This window comes from Myotis nattereri (assembly GCF_964212035.1).
Source record: "Myotis nattereri genome assembly, chromosome: 4".
NCBI lineage: Eukaryota > Metazoa > Chordata > Mammalia > Chiroptera > Vespertilionidae > Myotis > Myotis nattereri.
This window is the reverse complement of record NC_138079.1, coordinates 27,622,969-27,636,628: the sequence shown is the minus strand read 5'-3', so window position 1 is coordinate 27,636,628 and position 13,660 is coordinate 27,622,969. Positions and strand designations below refer to the sequence as shown.

At 56.8% G+C, this 13,660-nt stretch overlaps 1 protein-coding gene across 1 annotated transcript; it reads left to right on the top strand.

Moving 5' to 3' along the window:
* The first annotated feature begins 6,189 nt into the window (after window positions 1–6,189).
* IRX1 (iroquois homeobox 1) lies at window positions 6,190–11,663 on the top strand. Its single transcript, XM_081090521.1, has 4 exons — window positions 6,190–6,698; window positions 9,496–10,522; window positions 10,872–10,944; window positions 11,221–11,663. The coding sequence occupies exons 1-4, from the start codon at window positions 6,423–6,425 to the stop codon at window positions 11,276–11,278; spliced, it is 1,434 nt and encodes a 477-aa protein (XP_080946647.1). The 5' UTR covers window positions 6,190–6,422; the 3' UTR covers window positions 11,279–11,663.
* Window positions 11,664–13,660: the final 1,997 nt, after the last annotated feature.

Genomic DNA, 13,660 nt, shown 5'->3' with positions numbered 1-13,660 from the left:
CATGCAGGGGTAGAAGAGTCTGTCCATCACCTGGGATAGAGGAGGAAATGAAGCAGTCTGCTTCTGCAGCAACAGGACCACAGAAAATACAGAAATCCTGTTAGATTTCCAGCAGGTCACACTTCCCACTTAAGGAGTCCGGTTATAAACTTTGCATTAGCTGCACCAATTGTTGGGGTTATCCAGACATTCAATTTCGGAGCTTCTCAGAAAAGAGGGCATGGCTAGGGATTATTTGTTCTTGCTTACTGAAAACAAGAGGAGGTAAAAATTCTGCCACAGTTTAGAAATTAAAGGTTAAGGTCAAAGTCTGGGCCATGGTAGCCTCTATTTCCATAAGTTTGATAACAATGAATGTCTTCCTGCTGCCAGTGTGGATGCCTCAGGGATCCAGATGAGCTGGGTTAGAATTTTCCTGAAGGGTGCCCCACTTCAGTGCAAACACTAATCATGAAATAAGTCTTCAAATAGACAGCTGTCATCTTGCACTAGAAAAAAAATATGCTGCTGAAAGCAAAATGAAATAAGTTTAAAAATAAACTAGACTTACACGACAAAGTTAGAAGTTATTAATTTCTAAAAGAAACATGTGCACATAACAAACATAGTATTTTTTTTTAGTTGTACAGTGGCTATTACATACTCAAAGAATTAAAATATAAACCTTAATACATGCCTACACTTAAAAGTACTGTCCTTAAAACACAAGTTCTTATCAGAGGTCTGCATGGTTCTTGGCAAACAAGACATTCTACCTTTTAAACAAATAATTCATTAGGTAATTAAATTCAAGTGAGATTACTTTAATTAAATATACACTGCTGTTGAATCATAATTTCTATGCAGTCTAGTTAAAGATGAACAATCTCTTATTCCTGACGAAAACAAAAAAAGAAAGTAAAAGAATTCCCTGGTGGCTGGAAGGATAGATTTACACCCCTCACCCCCCCACCCCACCCCACCCCCGCCCCCAGAGGTCATTTCAAAAAGATATAGATGCCAATACCTCCCTGAGAGGTGGTGGGGGAAGGGGTCCTCCTGTCTGGAGATTCCAGAAGTTTGAGCTGTATGCTCTGGGTTCCACTGAAAGGACTTTTGGAATCAGGCAGGAAGTCACTCACAAGGAACCTCGTCCGGGTGCTAGGTAATCTGCATGCTTGTCCACAACCCGGCATCCAGGTGGGAGCTCTGCACATATTCAGCCCATGCCCAGGAGGCCCCAAGCTCAAAGCGCTGGAGGCCAACGCTGGCCCAAAGACCCCAGGACTTGAACAAAATGAAGTCAGTTGTCTCCCATGCAGGTGGCCAGGCTCCCTCCAATGGCATCCGGAGCCACAGCCAGGACTGTGCTCAGGGGGCAGAGAAGTCCCCGCTGGCTTTGATCTTGGAGTCCCAGCTACAGAGAGCTGACAGAGAGCCCCGCTTTCATTTGTCAGACACGCGTTTCCTAGTGCTGCGGAGGAGGCGGTACACCTGTACTGCCAGCATTTACAACGCCTTGCTCCGGGATGGCATTGATTTGGGAAGGGTGAAATACAAATGCAAACTAATTAAACACTGCATAATGGAGCCCTACAGGAACACCGGAGAAAAACAAATAAACACGAGTGCAGCTGGTGCAGCGATGGTACCTCTGCCCTGCAGCAACCGTCTGGTGACATCAAATTATAAACCCCGAAAACCCTCACATTGTCACAGTTGATCATATTGGAGGCACAATGGAAATGATCTGGTTAATTATGGGGAAGTTTATAAAATATTTACGTGCGCACACGCATGTAATTCACTTCCTCCGACACTCACCGGGGCACTGCAGGCCGGGCCACTGCGTCCCTTTCTCTGCCTTGCAACGGTGGGAAACTCCCGTGGGTTGGGAAATCTCCAGGCTCCCAGGCACACTTCGCGCGCCGGCTCGCCTGCCTTCCGCCTTCCGGGGAGCCAAACCCCACTCTATTGAAGCACTGCTCCAAGAGTCTGACCATCCGTATCCTTCGCTCTGGGCCTTTTTCCTTTTCGTGTTTTCCTGGAGTCTCTCAGCATCTCCTCCCGCTGGCCCCACTTGACTCTTCCCTCTGAGGCATGCCCGTCTGGAAGCGAGGGTCTCCGCAATGTTTCAAGTTCAAGGCGCTACTCTAGGTCAGGATGCTCCAGAGGCGTCATGGACACGCCTCCCCGCACCCCCAACCCCCGCCCCCAGCTTGGCGTGGCAGGAGAACACTGTCTGGGCACCCAGGGGTTGGGCTGAGAGGGCCACCGGATCATTGCATCCAGCCGACCCTCTGGGCACCTGGGTTACAGCAGCGTGCTCCTTGCAGGTCATTGCTGACTGTTTGGCACTCGCCTCGCTGTTGCTGAGCCCGTGGCTTCCTGGGTCCTGCAGGAGAAAGGTGCAAAGTCCTAATGAGTATTTAACAAGAGTCATAAATCGCTCACGTTGGGGCGGAGGGCCAGTCAAGGCGCCCAGCCCGCCATCCGCACAGCAAAGAACGGCCATTTGAACGGCAGGCGTCGGAGGCCACAGCGCTGCCCGCTGCACCCCGGAGGGTCTGCGTTGCTGTTCTCGGTGTCAACGGCAGGTCCCCGCGGTGGCTACAGGGAATGAGCGGCCCCCCTTGAGCTGTCTCCTCTTCTTCAGACCTAGGTCGTTGGAGCTTCAAAACAGTGAATAATTATTTTATAATAAATAAAATTGTAAATGAGGATGCTGTTTGGTTTATTTAAATTCATTCTTATGTAAATACACCACGGGGTTGTGGTGGGAAGGAAGCGGAGACTGCACTGAGAAGCTGGGGACAGAAACGGATGCTCTTTTTCAGAGTTCTGATAGCAACACCCTCCTGTTTAGATAACTACCCCGGTCCCAGCTCCAGAAGGAGCAAATCAACTTTCCACCAGGTTTTGAAACCAATTTAACAGTCAACTTGATTCAAATGCGCTTTGTTCACCAACCCTCCCTGAGCCCCACCCCCACTCGCCAAGGCCTCAAGGCTTCCTCCCCTGCCCACCACAGCCCCTCCCAGCTTCCCTCCTAGCTGAGGTCCGCACACTACACGCAACCCTGCGCACCCATGGGTGCCTCCGAGGCCCACATCCTAGCAGGAGCGCACCAAGAATCCAGGCTTTCCAGCTAGTAAGTCTGGGTGAACGGCTACTGTCGAGCTGGGCTCGGCGGGGCCGTGCAGGCAACGGGGGCCACCTGCCAAAGGCCCAGGAATGGAGGTCCTTGAGGAGCACCAAGCTCCCAGACCCGCCGGGACGCTGGCCGGGCAGAGCTCCGATCAGATCGCGCAGCGACCCCTAGGTCTCCTCTGCACCGCTGGGCGGCCCTGCCTCTGTCTCAGTGATGGCGGGTGAGGATAGGAGGGAACTGCTCCAGACCCGTGGTTGGGCCGGCTGGAGGGATCCCATGCCAAGCGGCAACAGTGGCTGAGGGTCTGAGAAGCTGGCCTCTTCCAGTTCCCTCACCCAGAGCCACACTCTGGAGGCCATGGGTTTTCAGACAGTGGGACCCTGGAGCCCCACTACTCATCCCCCTCCAGTGCCTGAGGGTGAGCAGGACCCAACTCCTCCCTCCTACTTGCCCCGCAGCACTGAGGCCAGCAGAGGGATGGCTGGACCCGAAAGGGTGGAGCTGGTGAACTGGACCTGGATGAGGAGTACAGTGAAGTCAGGCCAAGGTCCCTGGCATGAGCCTCTCTCCTGGCTCGGCACCCTGGCCTTCCTCAGCCCTACTTAGTCATGTGATGATTAAAACTGAGTAGAGGGCTTACTTTCCGGAGGACACGTCCTTGGCAAAGCTGAGCCACCAAGTTCTCAGTCCTTCTCTGCCCCTCCCCCTCTCCAATAGGATGCTTTGGAGGCAGTTTTCTTACAGCTTCCTAGTCCTCTCTGTGGAAGTTTTCTGAAAAAGGGCCAAAGAGAAAGAAGGGAAGAGGTGATCTAAGTCGCCAGGGTCTGCTAGGATCCCAGCCCATAGCCTTGGGCGGATGGATGGCCACATTTGCTGCTCTGACACCTTTCCATGGCTCCCTTGGGGCAAGTCCAGTCCTTCCTAATTCTAATTTCCTCTGTAACTGGCTAATCCTCAAGCTGGTTTCCAGAGGGGTTTTCCCCACTCACCTCCCAGGTGTCTCCAGGAACCTACAATCATTTCATGACCTGAATGGAGGTAATACATGCAGAGCATGGTGGGGAGGCATTGCTGGGCTGGTGAGGGTCTGGACAAAGCTTCCTCTGATGGCCCCTCCTCCTCCACGTTCTGATAGCTACCGGGTGCCGGATGTCAAGGTGGACTTGTCGGGGTAAGGTGGGAAGGAGATGATCAATTCTGTGGCTGGATCCTGACACTGGTTTACATTCCACCTCATTCTCCTGGTCACACAACAGGGCTTATCTCACCCGTGTTTACCTGTTGCCCTGAAATGTGACACTGGAGTTTGCTAAAAGGAACAGAGGTGGAGCTGGCCCTTTGGTTTGTTTTGGATGCTGGGGAGAAGGGGTTGGGATACCTGGAGGTGGGCTGGGGAATAGGAGAGAGCTGTGGTTAGGGACTTCCCAGAGCAGGAGTGCCAAGCGCCTATCCCTGCCTCCAGAATCTGTCACAGCAGGAAAGGAGCCCAGGCAGTTGCAGGGTATTTCTGGAGAGAGCTGGGGCTCCTGGGGTGAAGATGGGGGCAGCAGCATGAAGAAAAATAAAGCCTGACTCTGAGCAGAGAAAGTACAGCCTCATTACAGAGGTGGTGATGACATTACTATTACGGGCAGTGGCTCTGTGTCTGTCCTCAGACCCCAAAATGGAGAAACGGGAGCCATCCCAATGCTGCCATGATCCCAGCAGTTGGTGTCCAGGGTATGGGTGGCCCAGGTCACCTGCAACAGAGCATGCTGGCGACCAAGCCCAGACGTCAGCCTCAATCCCACAGCTCCAAACGGCACAAACGGAGTACAACACCAGAGTCCAGTGAATGAAATTCCTGCAGGTTCCACCGGAAGCTGGGAGCTCTGACTGCTGCGTGAAAGATGCGGTGCAAAGTGGCCCAGTAGCCCAGACTGGTACCGTGGACACGCTCCCCATCTGGGCCACGGGAACCAAGCCAGCAAGTAAAGCTCAGTAGCTGCCTGCCCAACCTGTCTGAGCAGAGGGAGCTCAGGAGGACCTTGCACTCAGCATCTGAGCCCTAGAGCGGCCAGGCCCCTAGGGGGGCCACGGGGAGCCAACCAGCAGTGCTGGGTCCTGCCTCATAGGCTCTCTCTTTCCTCATCGCAGAGGGTGGAGAGGGACGTCCTGTCCTTGGCCTGGTCGCCTAACTGCCTCAGGCGGGCGTGCTCTTCTTAAGTTTACTTCCTGCACACCCAAGGGACAAAGGAGGGGCGCCCAGGCCACTTGGGCTTTTCTCATCACCACGTTGGGCACCTGGAATGTTTCCCTTGCGCTGCTGTGATGCAGTCTCTGTTAAGAAAAGGTCCCTCGCCCCCAAGAAACCGCTACCATAGACGGCATCTGCTTCCCCCAGCAAGTGGCTTCTCAGCTAGGGTTCCCTTTCGCAAAGTTTCCACAATAGAGAAAGGTTGCAGAGTTTGGCCGCTTCCCGCTTCTCCAAGTACAGCAAGGTCGGTCATGTCCATATGACTTAATACCTAGTGGGGGCCCCTGGGACGCCAGAGCGCATCGGATGGCACGCCACGCCGGGTTAGTGGCACATGAGGGCACCTGGGTGCACTTCTGCCAAAGACTTCCAGGAAAGCAAAGGCAGCTCCAACTTCCGAAGAGAGGCCGCTCCCCGTCGGCTGGCTGTCACCGCGCCCGGGCCAGCCCCTTCCGCGGAAAAGCAGGAGCCGAGATGTTTTTATGAAACAGCAGACACACCTCGGCTGCGAAACAGCAAACCCCAGTGTCCGACAACTGTAAACCGGTGTCGACAGGTTGTCAGACAGCCGCGGGGGCCGGTCGGGAAAGAGCCCGCGGCCACCAGGCCCGCACCCGCTGCCCCGCCGCTTGCGTGCCCGAGGCAGGCGGAGGTGGCCCGGCCGGCGCGGGGCACCACGTGCTCGCCGGGAGGGGCGGGAGAGGCCGGCTCCGGCGGGCGGGAGGCTGGGAGGGGACGGGAGGGGAGCCGGGGGCGGGGCTAGCGCTCAAGGGGATGCCAATCAAAGCATCAACTTCAAATTGTGTCTGAAAGCCCCGCCGCCGAGCGGAGGGCGGCCGCCGCAGTCGGCGCGGGATCGCGGAACCGGGCGCAGCCGGGAGCCGGGCGCCACCGAGCATCGGGCCGAGGAGCAGCCACCGGCCCCCGCCTCCGGGCCGGTCAGAGCGCGCCCGGCCCGCCGCCCGTTGCCCCCCGCCGCGCCTCACCCCAGCCCCCTGCCTCCCTCCCCCGCCCCTTTAATACTTGCCCGCTGCCGCCGCCGACGACTCCGCGGACATGTCCTTCCCGCAGCTGGGCTACCCGCAATACCTGAGCGCCGCAGGGCCTGGCGCCTATGGCGGAGAGCGCCCGGGCGTGCTGGCCGCCGCCGCGGCGGCAGCCGCCGCCGCCTCGTCGGGCCGGCCGGGTGCGGCGGACCTGGGCGCGGGCGCCGGTGCAGCGGCGGTCACCTCGGTGCTGGGCATGTACGCGGCGGCCGGACCTTATGCGGGAGCGCCCAACTACAGCGCCTTTCTGCCCTACGCCGCGGATCTCAGCCTCTTCTCGCAGATGGTGAGTGCGCCCGGCGGCTGCGCGCCTTTCTCACCCGGGCGGCCTCTCCCCTCTGGCCCCGGCGCCCGGGGCAGGGAGTCTTGGCGGCGCGGCGCTCGGGAGGGAGGGAGGGAGGGAGAGAGAGCGGCGGGCGGGCGGAGCTGGCCGGGGCGGGAAGCGCGAGCGGCCCTGCCCGTGGGTTCGAGGCATCGGGGTCCTGGACGCGCGAAGGGGCCGGCGGGCAATGCCCGGCCATCTCGGGAGGACAAACGGGAGGCCCGGCCACGAAGGGGGTCTCGGCGGTAGTCAGGAGGCCACAGGAGCAGGCCCCGGGCGCGCGGCCCACGCTGGAGGTCAGGGCCCAGCTCGCCAGTTGCCCCGGCCGGGGTGGAGGCGGCCAGGCGGGCGGCGAGGCTCTGGCAGCTCAGCCCGCTTTCCCAGGAGTCCCCTCCGGCCCGGCTTTGGGCTGGGCGGCCAGACGTGGTTTCTCCTTCTTTGGCAGAGCTCACACAGTTGTAACCGAGTTTAAAGTCTGGTAGATGCTGTCAAAACCAACGTAACAATGGCGATCGGACGGGCGGGCCGTGGGGCCCATGGGATCTCTTAACGGTGTGTGTGCAAAATTGAGATTGAGGAAAAATTGAGATTAAGTTGAAATGTTTTTGGCGTCTAAAATGGTGTTTGCTTTGACTTTTGTAAGTTGCCAAAGTTTTCATTTCATTTGCACCTAAAGAAAAACACTTTTTCCCTCGGTTACATAATGGAGGATTAAAGAAAACAGTGTCCCTGGGCTTAAAATAAATGGTGTTCTCTAAGTCTTCGGCCCCAGTGGGTGTCAGATGTGGGGGCGGACTCTTTGCCGAGAGCACGGGCCAGTCTATTGATCCACTGGGTCCGTTTTCGTTGGTCCGATGCAAGGTCGGGCTGGGCTGAAACTTGGGCTGCTGGTGATCTGCATGAGGGGCGCGGGGGACAGGGAAGCAGCCCCCTCCTGAGCTGCTGCCGGTGGGATAAGGCAGTTATTTAGACACCCCCACCACGAGGTCTCCCCACTCCCTGAAGAAGAGCGGAAATAAATACCCACCAGCCAGCGAGCAAAGTTGTAGTGGGTTTTCCTCTAACTTTTTCTTGTAGTTTTGGAAAGAAAGCCTATTTCTCTGAAGGCGGCCTCAGCTGCCTTTCAGGTCGCTGGCTATCGAAAAAGATCTGCTCCCATTTTGTTCTGGCAGCCGGGACACTGAGCAAGCGATGAGAGATTTACAAGGTATCCTTTCAAAAAGAATTCCCAGCAGAGAAGAGGCCGCAACGTCTTCTTCACAATCACACGCAAAAGCCTTAGAAACGTGCAAAGTACATTTTGTAAAGATGAGGCAAAAACGAAATCTGGCCAAGGAAACCTTTTCTCTGTGGCATAAACCACCGAACTAATTGGTCAAAGAAATCTTCTGCTCTTTACAACTTTCTCAGTCTGGAACCCTCTCCTGCGAATAGCAACTGGATGATTGTATGTGGAGGATCATAATTTTTTACAGAAATTTTGAATGCCGATGTGTGTCATTTAGGACCCCCTTGTGTTGGTGGGGGAGGAAGCGAGCTCTAGGTTGAGAACCTGCTTGTCTTGTAGTGCCACAGGGAAGGCAGAGGCTTGGTTTTTGGCTAAGGGGGTACTGTAGAGAAATTCCCCCTCAAGAGGTGTGTTTCCTTGTGGTCTCTTGTGGGTTCTTGAAAAGGAAGCGTAAACCCAAACTCAGATGTTAGGCCTAGGCTTCCAAACTGTCCGGACTGGGGCTTTGGAAGTTGAAAGATAAAATTGTGAGTGGACTATCTATCCAGGCAATTTATGGTAATAATGAGGCCTAATGAGGTTGTTAGAAAGATAAAATGTTATTTACCAAAAAACCTGATGGGATAATTTGACTAACTGTGCTTTACTACTGATGATAAAAAGAATATTGATTGCAAATAAATCAGGGCCTCTAAATGCCTTCACACAGTTTGTGTTGCTCGCTGCAGATCAAAGTCAAACTTCAGAGACGAAGTAGGAGAAAGAGGCCCAGGAAACCGGTTCCGTGCCTCTCAGCTGGCACTGCGGCCGTGGCGTTAATATTTTACCGATAAGCCCTTCTTTTGTGTTTGAAAAAAATGGTGTTTTTGTTATTGTTGTTCACGATGGCCAGGATTAAAATTTTAAATTACTAATCACCACTGTAGACCTTTAATTATGGGCGAGCCATTATATGCAGATTAACATGGAAGCAAAAAGGAGCCGTGCTTTCATTTTAAATTGCTGGGTGATTTGAGCCCCGAGAAAATCCAAGCGGTTTATTTTGTTTGACCCCTTCAGGGATGGAGGGTGGGGGCGTTGGCTGTTGCTTCTTCAGGTTTGGAGAATCTGTTTTATAGGACTTGTTAAAAGGTTTTCCCCTCCAGCCAGAGTGAGGTAAACTTGGAAATCCGGCTTCTGGAGTTGTGGTGGGGGTGGGGGGTGGGGGCAGAGAAGGGTCTGGAGAAATTGAAAAGGGCCGGGGGTTCCGACTGTGGCCTTCCAGAGAGGCAAGGCTTCTAGAACTTTCCTTGGGTTACAGAATAGCTCTCCACTATCTATGGAAACGAAGTTCCTGGAGGCAACCCCGGTCTAACCCCCCACCCCCACCCCTTTCCATCTCGGGGGTGAACTGGGGCCTTTTGCTCCAGAGCAGACAGGGCACAAGAGCAACTGCCCCTAACTTTCCCTTGAGTTCTGGGAATTCATCTTTCTCTTTCTCTCTTTCTCCACCCCTACTCTCTCTCTCCCCCTCACTTGGCCGCGTGGCCACAGGGCTCACAGTATGAACTCAAGGACAACCCCGGGGTGCACCCTGCCACCTTTGCTGCCCACACGGCTCCGGCCTATTATCCCTATGGCCAGTTCCAGTACGGGGATCCCGGGCGGCCCAAGAACGCCACGCGCGAGAGCACCAGCACGCTCAAGGCCTGGCTCAACGAGCACCGCAAGAACCCCTACCCCACCAAGGGCGAGAAGATCATGCTGGCCATCATCACCAAGATGACCCTCACGCAGGTCTCCACCTGGTTCGCCAACGCGCGCCGGCGCCTCAAGAAAGAGAACAAGGTGACCTGGGGCGCACGCAGCAAGGACCAGGAGGACGGCGCCCTTTTCGGAAGCGACACGGAGGGCGACCCCGAGAAGGCCGAGGATGATGAGGAGATCGATCTGGAAAGCATCGACATCGACAAGATCGACGAGCACGATGGTGACCAGAGCAATGAGGACGATGAGGACAAGGCCGAGGCCCCTCGAGCGCCCACAGTGCCCACCGCCCTCGCTCGGGACCAGGGATCGCCGCTGGCAGCCGCGGACGCGCTCAAGACCCAGGGCTCGCCCCTGGGCCTGGCCAAGGAGGTCCCGGAGCCGGGCAGCACTCGCTTGCTGAGTCCGGGCGCAGCGGCGGGCGGCCTACAGGGTGCGCCTCACAGCAAACCCAAGATCTGGTCGCTGGCGGAGACAGCCACCAGCCCCGACGGCGCGCCCAAGGCCTCGCCGCCGCCCTCCGGCCATCCCAGCGCGCACGGGCCCCCTGCGGGCGCGCCATTGCAACACCCCGCCTTTCTGCCCAGCCACGGACTGTACACCTGCCACATCGGCAAATTCTCCAACTGGACCAACGGGGCCTTCCTGGCGCAGGGCTCGCTGCTCAACATGCGCTCCTTCCTGGGCGTCGGCACGCCCCACGCTGCGCCCCACGGCCCCCATCTGCCAGCGCCGCCGCCACCGCCCGTCGCCGTAGCCTCGGGGATGCTCCATGGCGACAAGGCCTCGTCCCGCAGCAGCCCGGCGCTCCCAGGTATGGCCCTGGGAGCGATTTTCCAGTCCTGGGCCAGGAATCTTGAGCCTGGGCTGATCGTGGGGGCGGGAGGCACCGGCCCGGGAGGGAGAGACACAGTGGCCGCAGAGCCCGGCTGAGCAGTAACCCTCATTTGAATTCGGGGAGCCTGGCCAGGGCCCTCGGGCACTCCCGAGAGAGCTGTGCGCTGTCACCACAGTCCTGCAGGGAGGAGAAGGGGATGTTTCTTTTGGAGACTGCCCCAGTGGCGGGAGGGAATGAGTTGGGGAGGAGGCCTGCGCCCCTCTGCCCCCACCCTCACCCCCACTTGTCTCCCGGTCCTAATTATGCCTCTCCCTCTCCCTCGCAGAGAGAGACATTGTCCCCAGGCCGGACTCGCCGCCACAGCAGTTAAAGTCGCCCTTCCAGCCGGTGCGCGACAAGTGAGTGCCCTTTGCTTTACCACTGGTTCAGGGAGGGAGCAGGGTTGGTTGGAGGTGGGGTCGCGCAGTCAGTGTTGAAGGGACCTTGTCCACCCGCCTAAATGGCCCGGCCAGCTGGGTCCACCCGGGTTTCTCCCGAGCCGGGAGCCGCGCGGGCCAGGCGACCCGTTCCCCCGCCCCCCGGGCGCTTGGCTGGCTGACCCAGCGATGCCGGGTCCCAGCGTCCATCCTCTGACAGTGCCTTTGCCTTTTTGTCTTGCTGTGTTTTCCCCGCAGCTCGCTGGCCCCACAGGAGGGAACGCCTCGGATCCTAGCAGCCCTCCCGTCCGCCTGATTCAGGGTCTTCTTTTAGTTTTGCGGGGGGAGGGGGGAGGAGTTTGGGAGGGAGGGGATGAGGGAGGAATTAAGACAAATATTTCAGACTGGTGTAAAGAACAAACATGGCAACGACGTCAAATGACTCCCGTCCATCGCTTTCTGCAGAAAGGGGCTCGTCCCCGCCGAGCTCGCTGGAGTTCAGACAGCTGGCCTCCGCCTGCAACTGGGCTCTGGTGGCTGTCACCAGGCTCTGGTTGATGATCGGCTGGGTAAATGCCCCCACGTGCTTGTGTCTTTTTTTTTTCCTTTCTTTCTGTATATAGAGTGATTTCAGATTGTAAATAGCGCGTCAGCGAACTTGTCTAAATCATATATTTTTGTCTAATAAACTAAATGAAATGAAGCCACTGCTCCTGCTGCTCTTTGTGGCTGTGGGTTCCTGAGTCCCAGAATTCTTGCAGGGCCCAAGTGCCCCAGGCGTGGGGAGGAGAGGCCCCTCAGCTCCCATCCAGGTGGTGGGTGTTTCTCAGTCTTGGTTGTTGAATTTGCGATATTGTCATTAGGGCAGTTTCTTGTTGACAGTTTGATTCTTAACAACTCTTACACATATATGTGGGACACCCCTTTCTCAGGACAAAAATGAGTTCGATTTTAGTCCGTTTCTAAACCGATTTCTTAAAGTGGGCAACAGTGGTGAAAAAAAATTTCCAATCTTGTCCCCAAAGGGGAACTTCAAATTTGAAATCAATGTATACTTCGTTGTCTCAACTGCATGGTTGCACAGGACTTTCATGGGTAGAATGAGGACATAATGGAGTGAAATTTTGCTTTGAATGTATTTTTAGTTATTTGGCTAAAATCAAACGTGGAGAAATTGGAAGACTTTTTAAAACTCTCCTGATGGAGAGCGGGGATGCAGGGTAGGGGTGTTCTCTGGGCGTGTGAGCTAGGCGACTGGGTAGTGGTGGTGGGGAGAAAAAGAGGGGAGGTTTGGGTCTTCAAGGGACGCCCCCTTTAAATTGCTGCGCCCTCGAGGGGGTGCAACGAGTGAGCGAGCCAAGGACCAAATAAACCCCCAGAGATTCTAGGCGGGGCCTGCAGGCAGCGGGGAGTCAGGCGAGAGACAATGCTGGCCCCTCCGGCCTCGCGCGCACGCGGGAAGGCAATGGCCGGGAGGCTCGGGACCGCGTTCCGCTCCCAGCAAGACCCGCCGCAGCAGCCTGCTTCGAACAGGGTCAAGATGACTTTGTTAAATTTGTGAAAACCAAGAAAGCAAAGATTGCCAAAACTGCCAGTGAGAGAAGGTGGTGGCCTGCGGGGAACCCTCCCCGTGGGGAAGAGACCGAGTCCCCGCGTCCTACTGAGCCCTCCCCACACCCTCCCCCGGGGCCTGATGCTGGCCCTGGAGCCCCTTCAGGACCCTCCGTCCCGGGCCGCTAGCGGCGGCGAGGGGCGGGGCTGTCTGTCCCGGCTCCTCCGGGGCTGGGGAAAGGGGGTGGGATTTGCTCTGGAAAGGCTGGGTCGCTACCCTCTCTGGTGCTCGCTTCTTTCTCCAGCGGCCCCGCGCGCCCAGCGGTCTAGATGAAGGGTCCATTCCCCACCCCCGTGAAGGAGGCGCGTAGGACGTGGCGAGGGGCAGCGGGGACGGCTGGCGGGTGGGGGTGCGCAGCAGGCGGGGCGGGTGGAGCCGCGGGAGGAACGGGGCTTCGGAGCCAAGCGGAAGGCCGGTTTAGGCCGTGGTGGAGCTGCTTCCAGTCCGAATGGACGTGCTCGAGGCGCCCTCTATGGGCCGAAAGCGGAATGGGCCCTGAAGGCAGCGCAGTTCTCCTGGGGTGTGGTGCAGAATTTGGGGGTGCTGGCCCCTGGGAATGCCGCGGACAAAAGCTTAGATTTGTGGTTTGTGATTTTTTTGTGTTCTTGGGCGCCACCCACTTGTTTGAATTTTGGGAATGCGGTGCCTGGCCTGCTGGGTAGGCTGCTGGTATTAAAGGGGGGGGCGGGGGGAGGGGGAGTGGGTCCCAGACTCCAAGCAGGTCGTTTTCATTGTCTCAAGTGGGTTATGCGGATTCAGAGAGGAGTTCCTCCTCTAGGGCTTTGGAGGTCAGAGCCCTGGGCTCTCCTCCTTCCAGAGTTCTTGGAGACAGTGTGCACCAGCGGTGTCCTGAGGCTTTTGAGGAGGAATGGAGTCCTTGGCCCAAGGACATGCTGCTTTGGCATCCAGTGTGCTGGGAGACCCCTTCTGCGTGACTGCTGGAAGCAGCAGGTGGGATTCAGGTGGGCAGGAGAGTCTTCTGCCAGCAGGCCTCCACTCTCTTAAATCAAATAGGAAGGTCCAGACAGGCATCTGCTGCTTGCCCACCCTATAAGTCCATTTTTTAATCCGATACATTTGGGAACC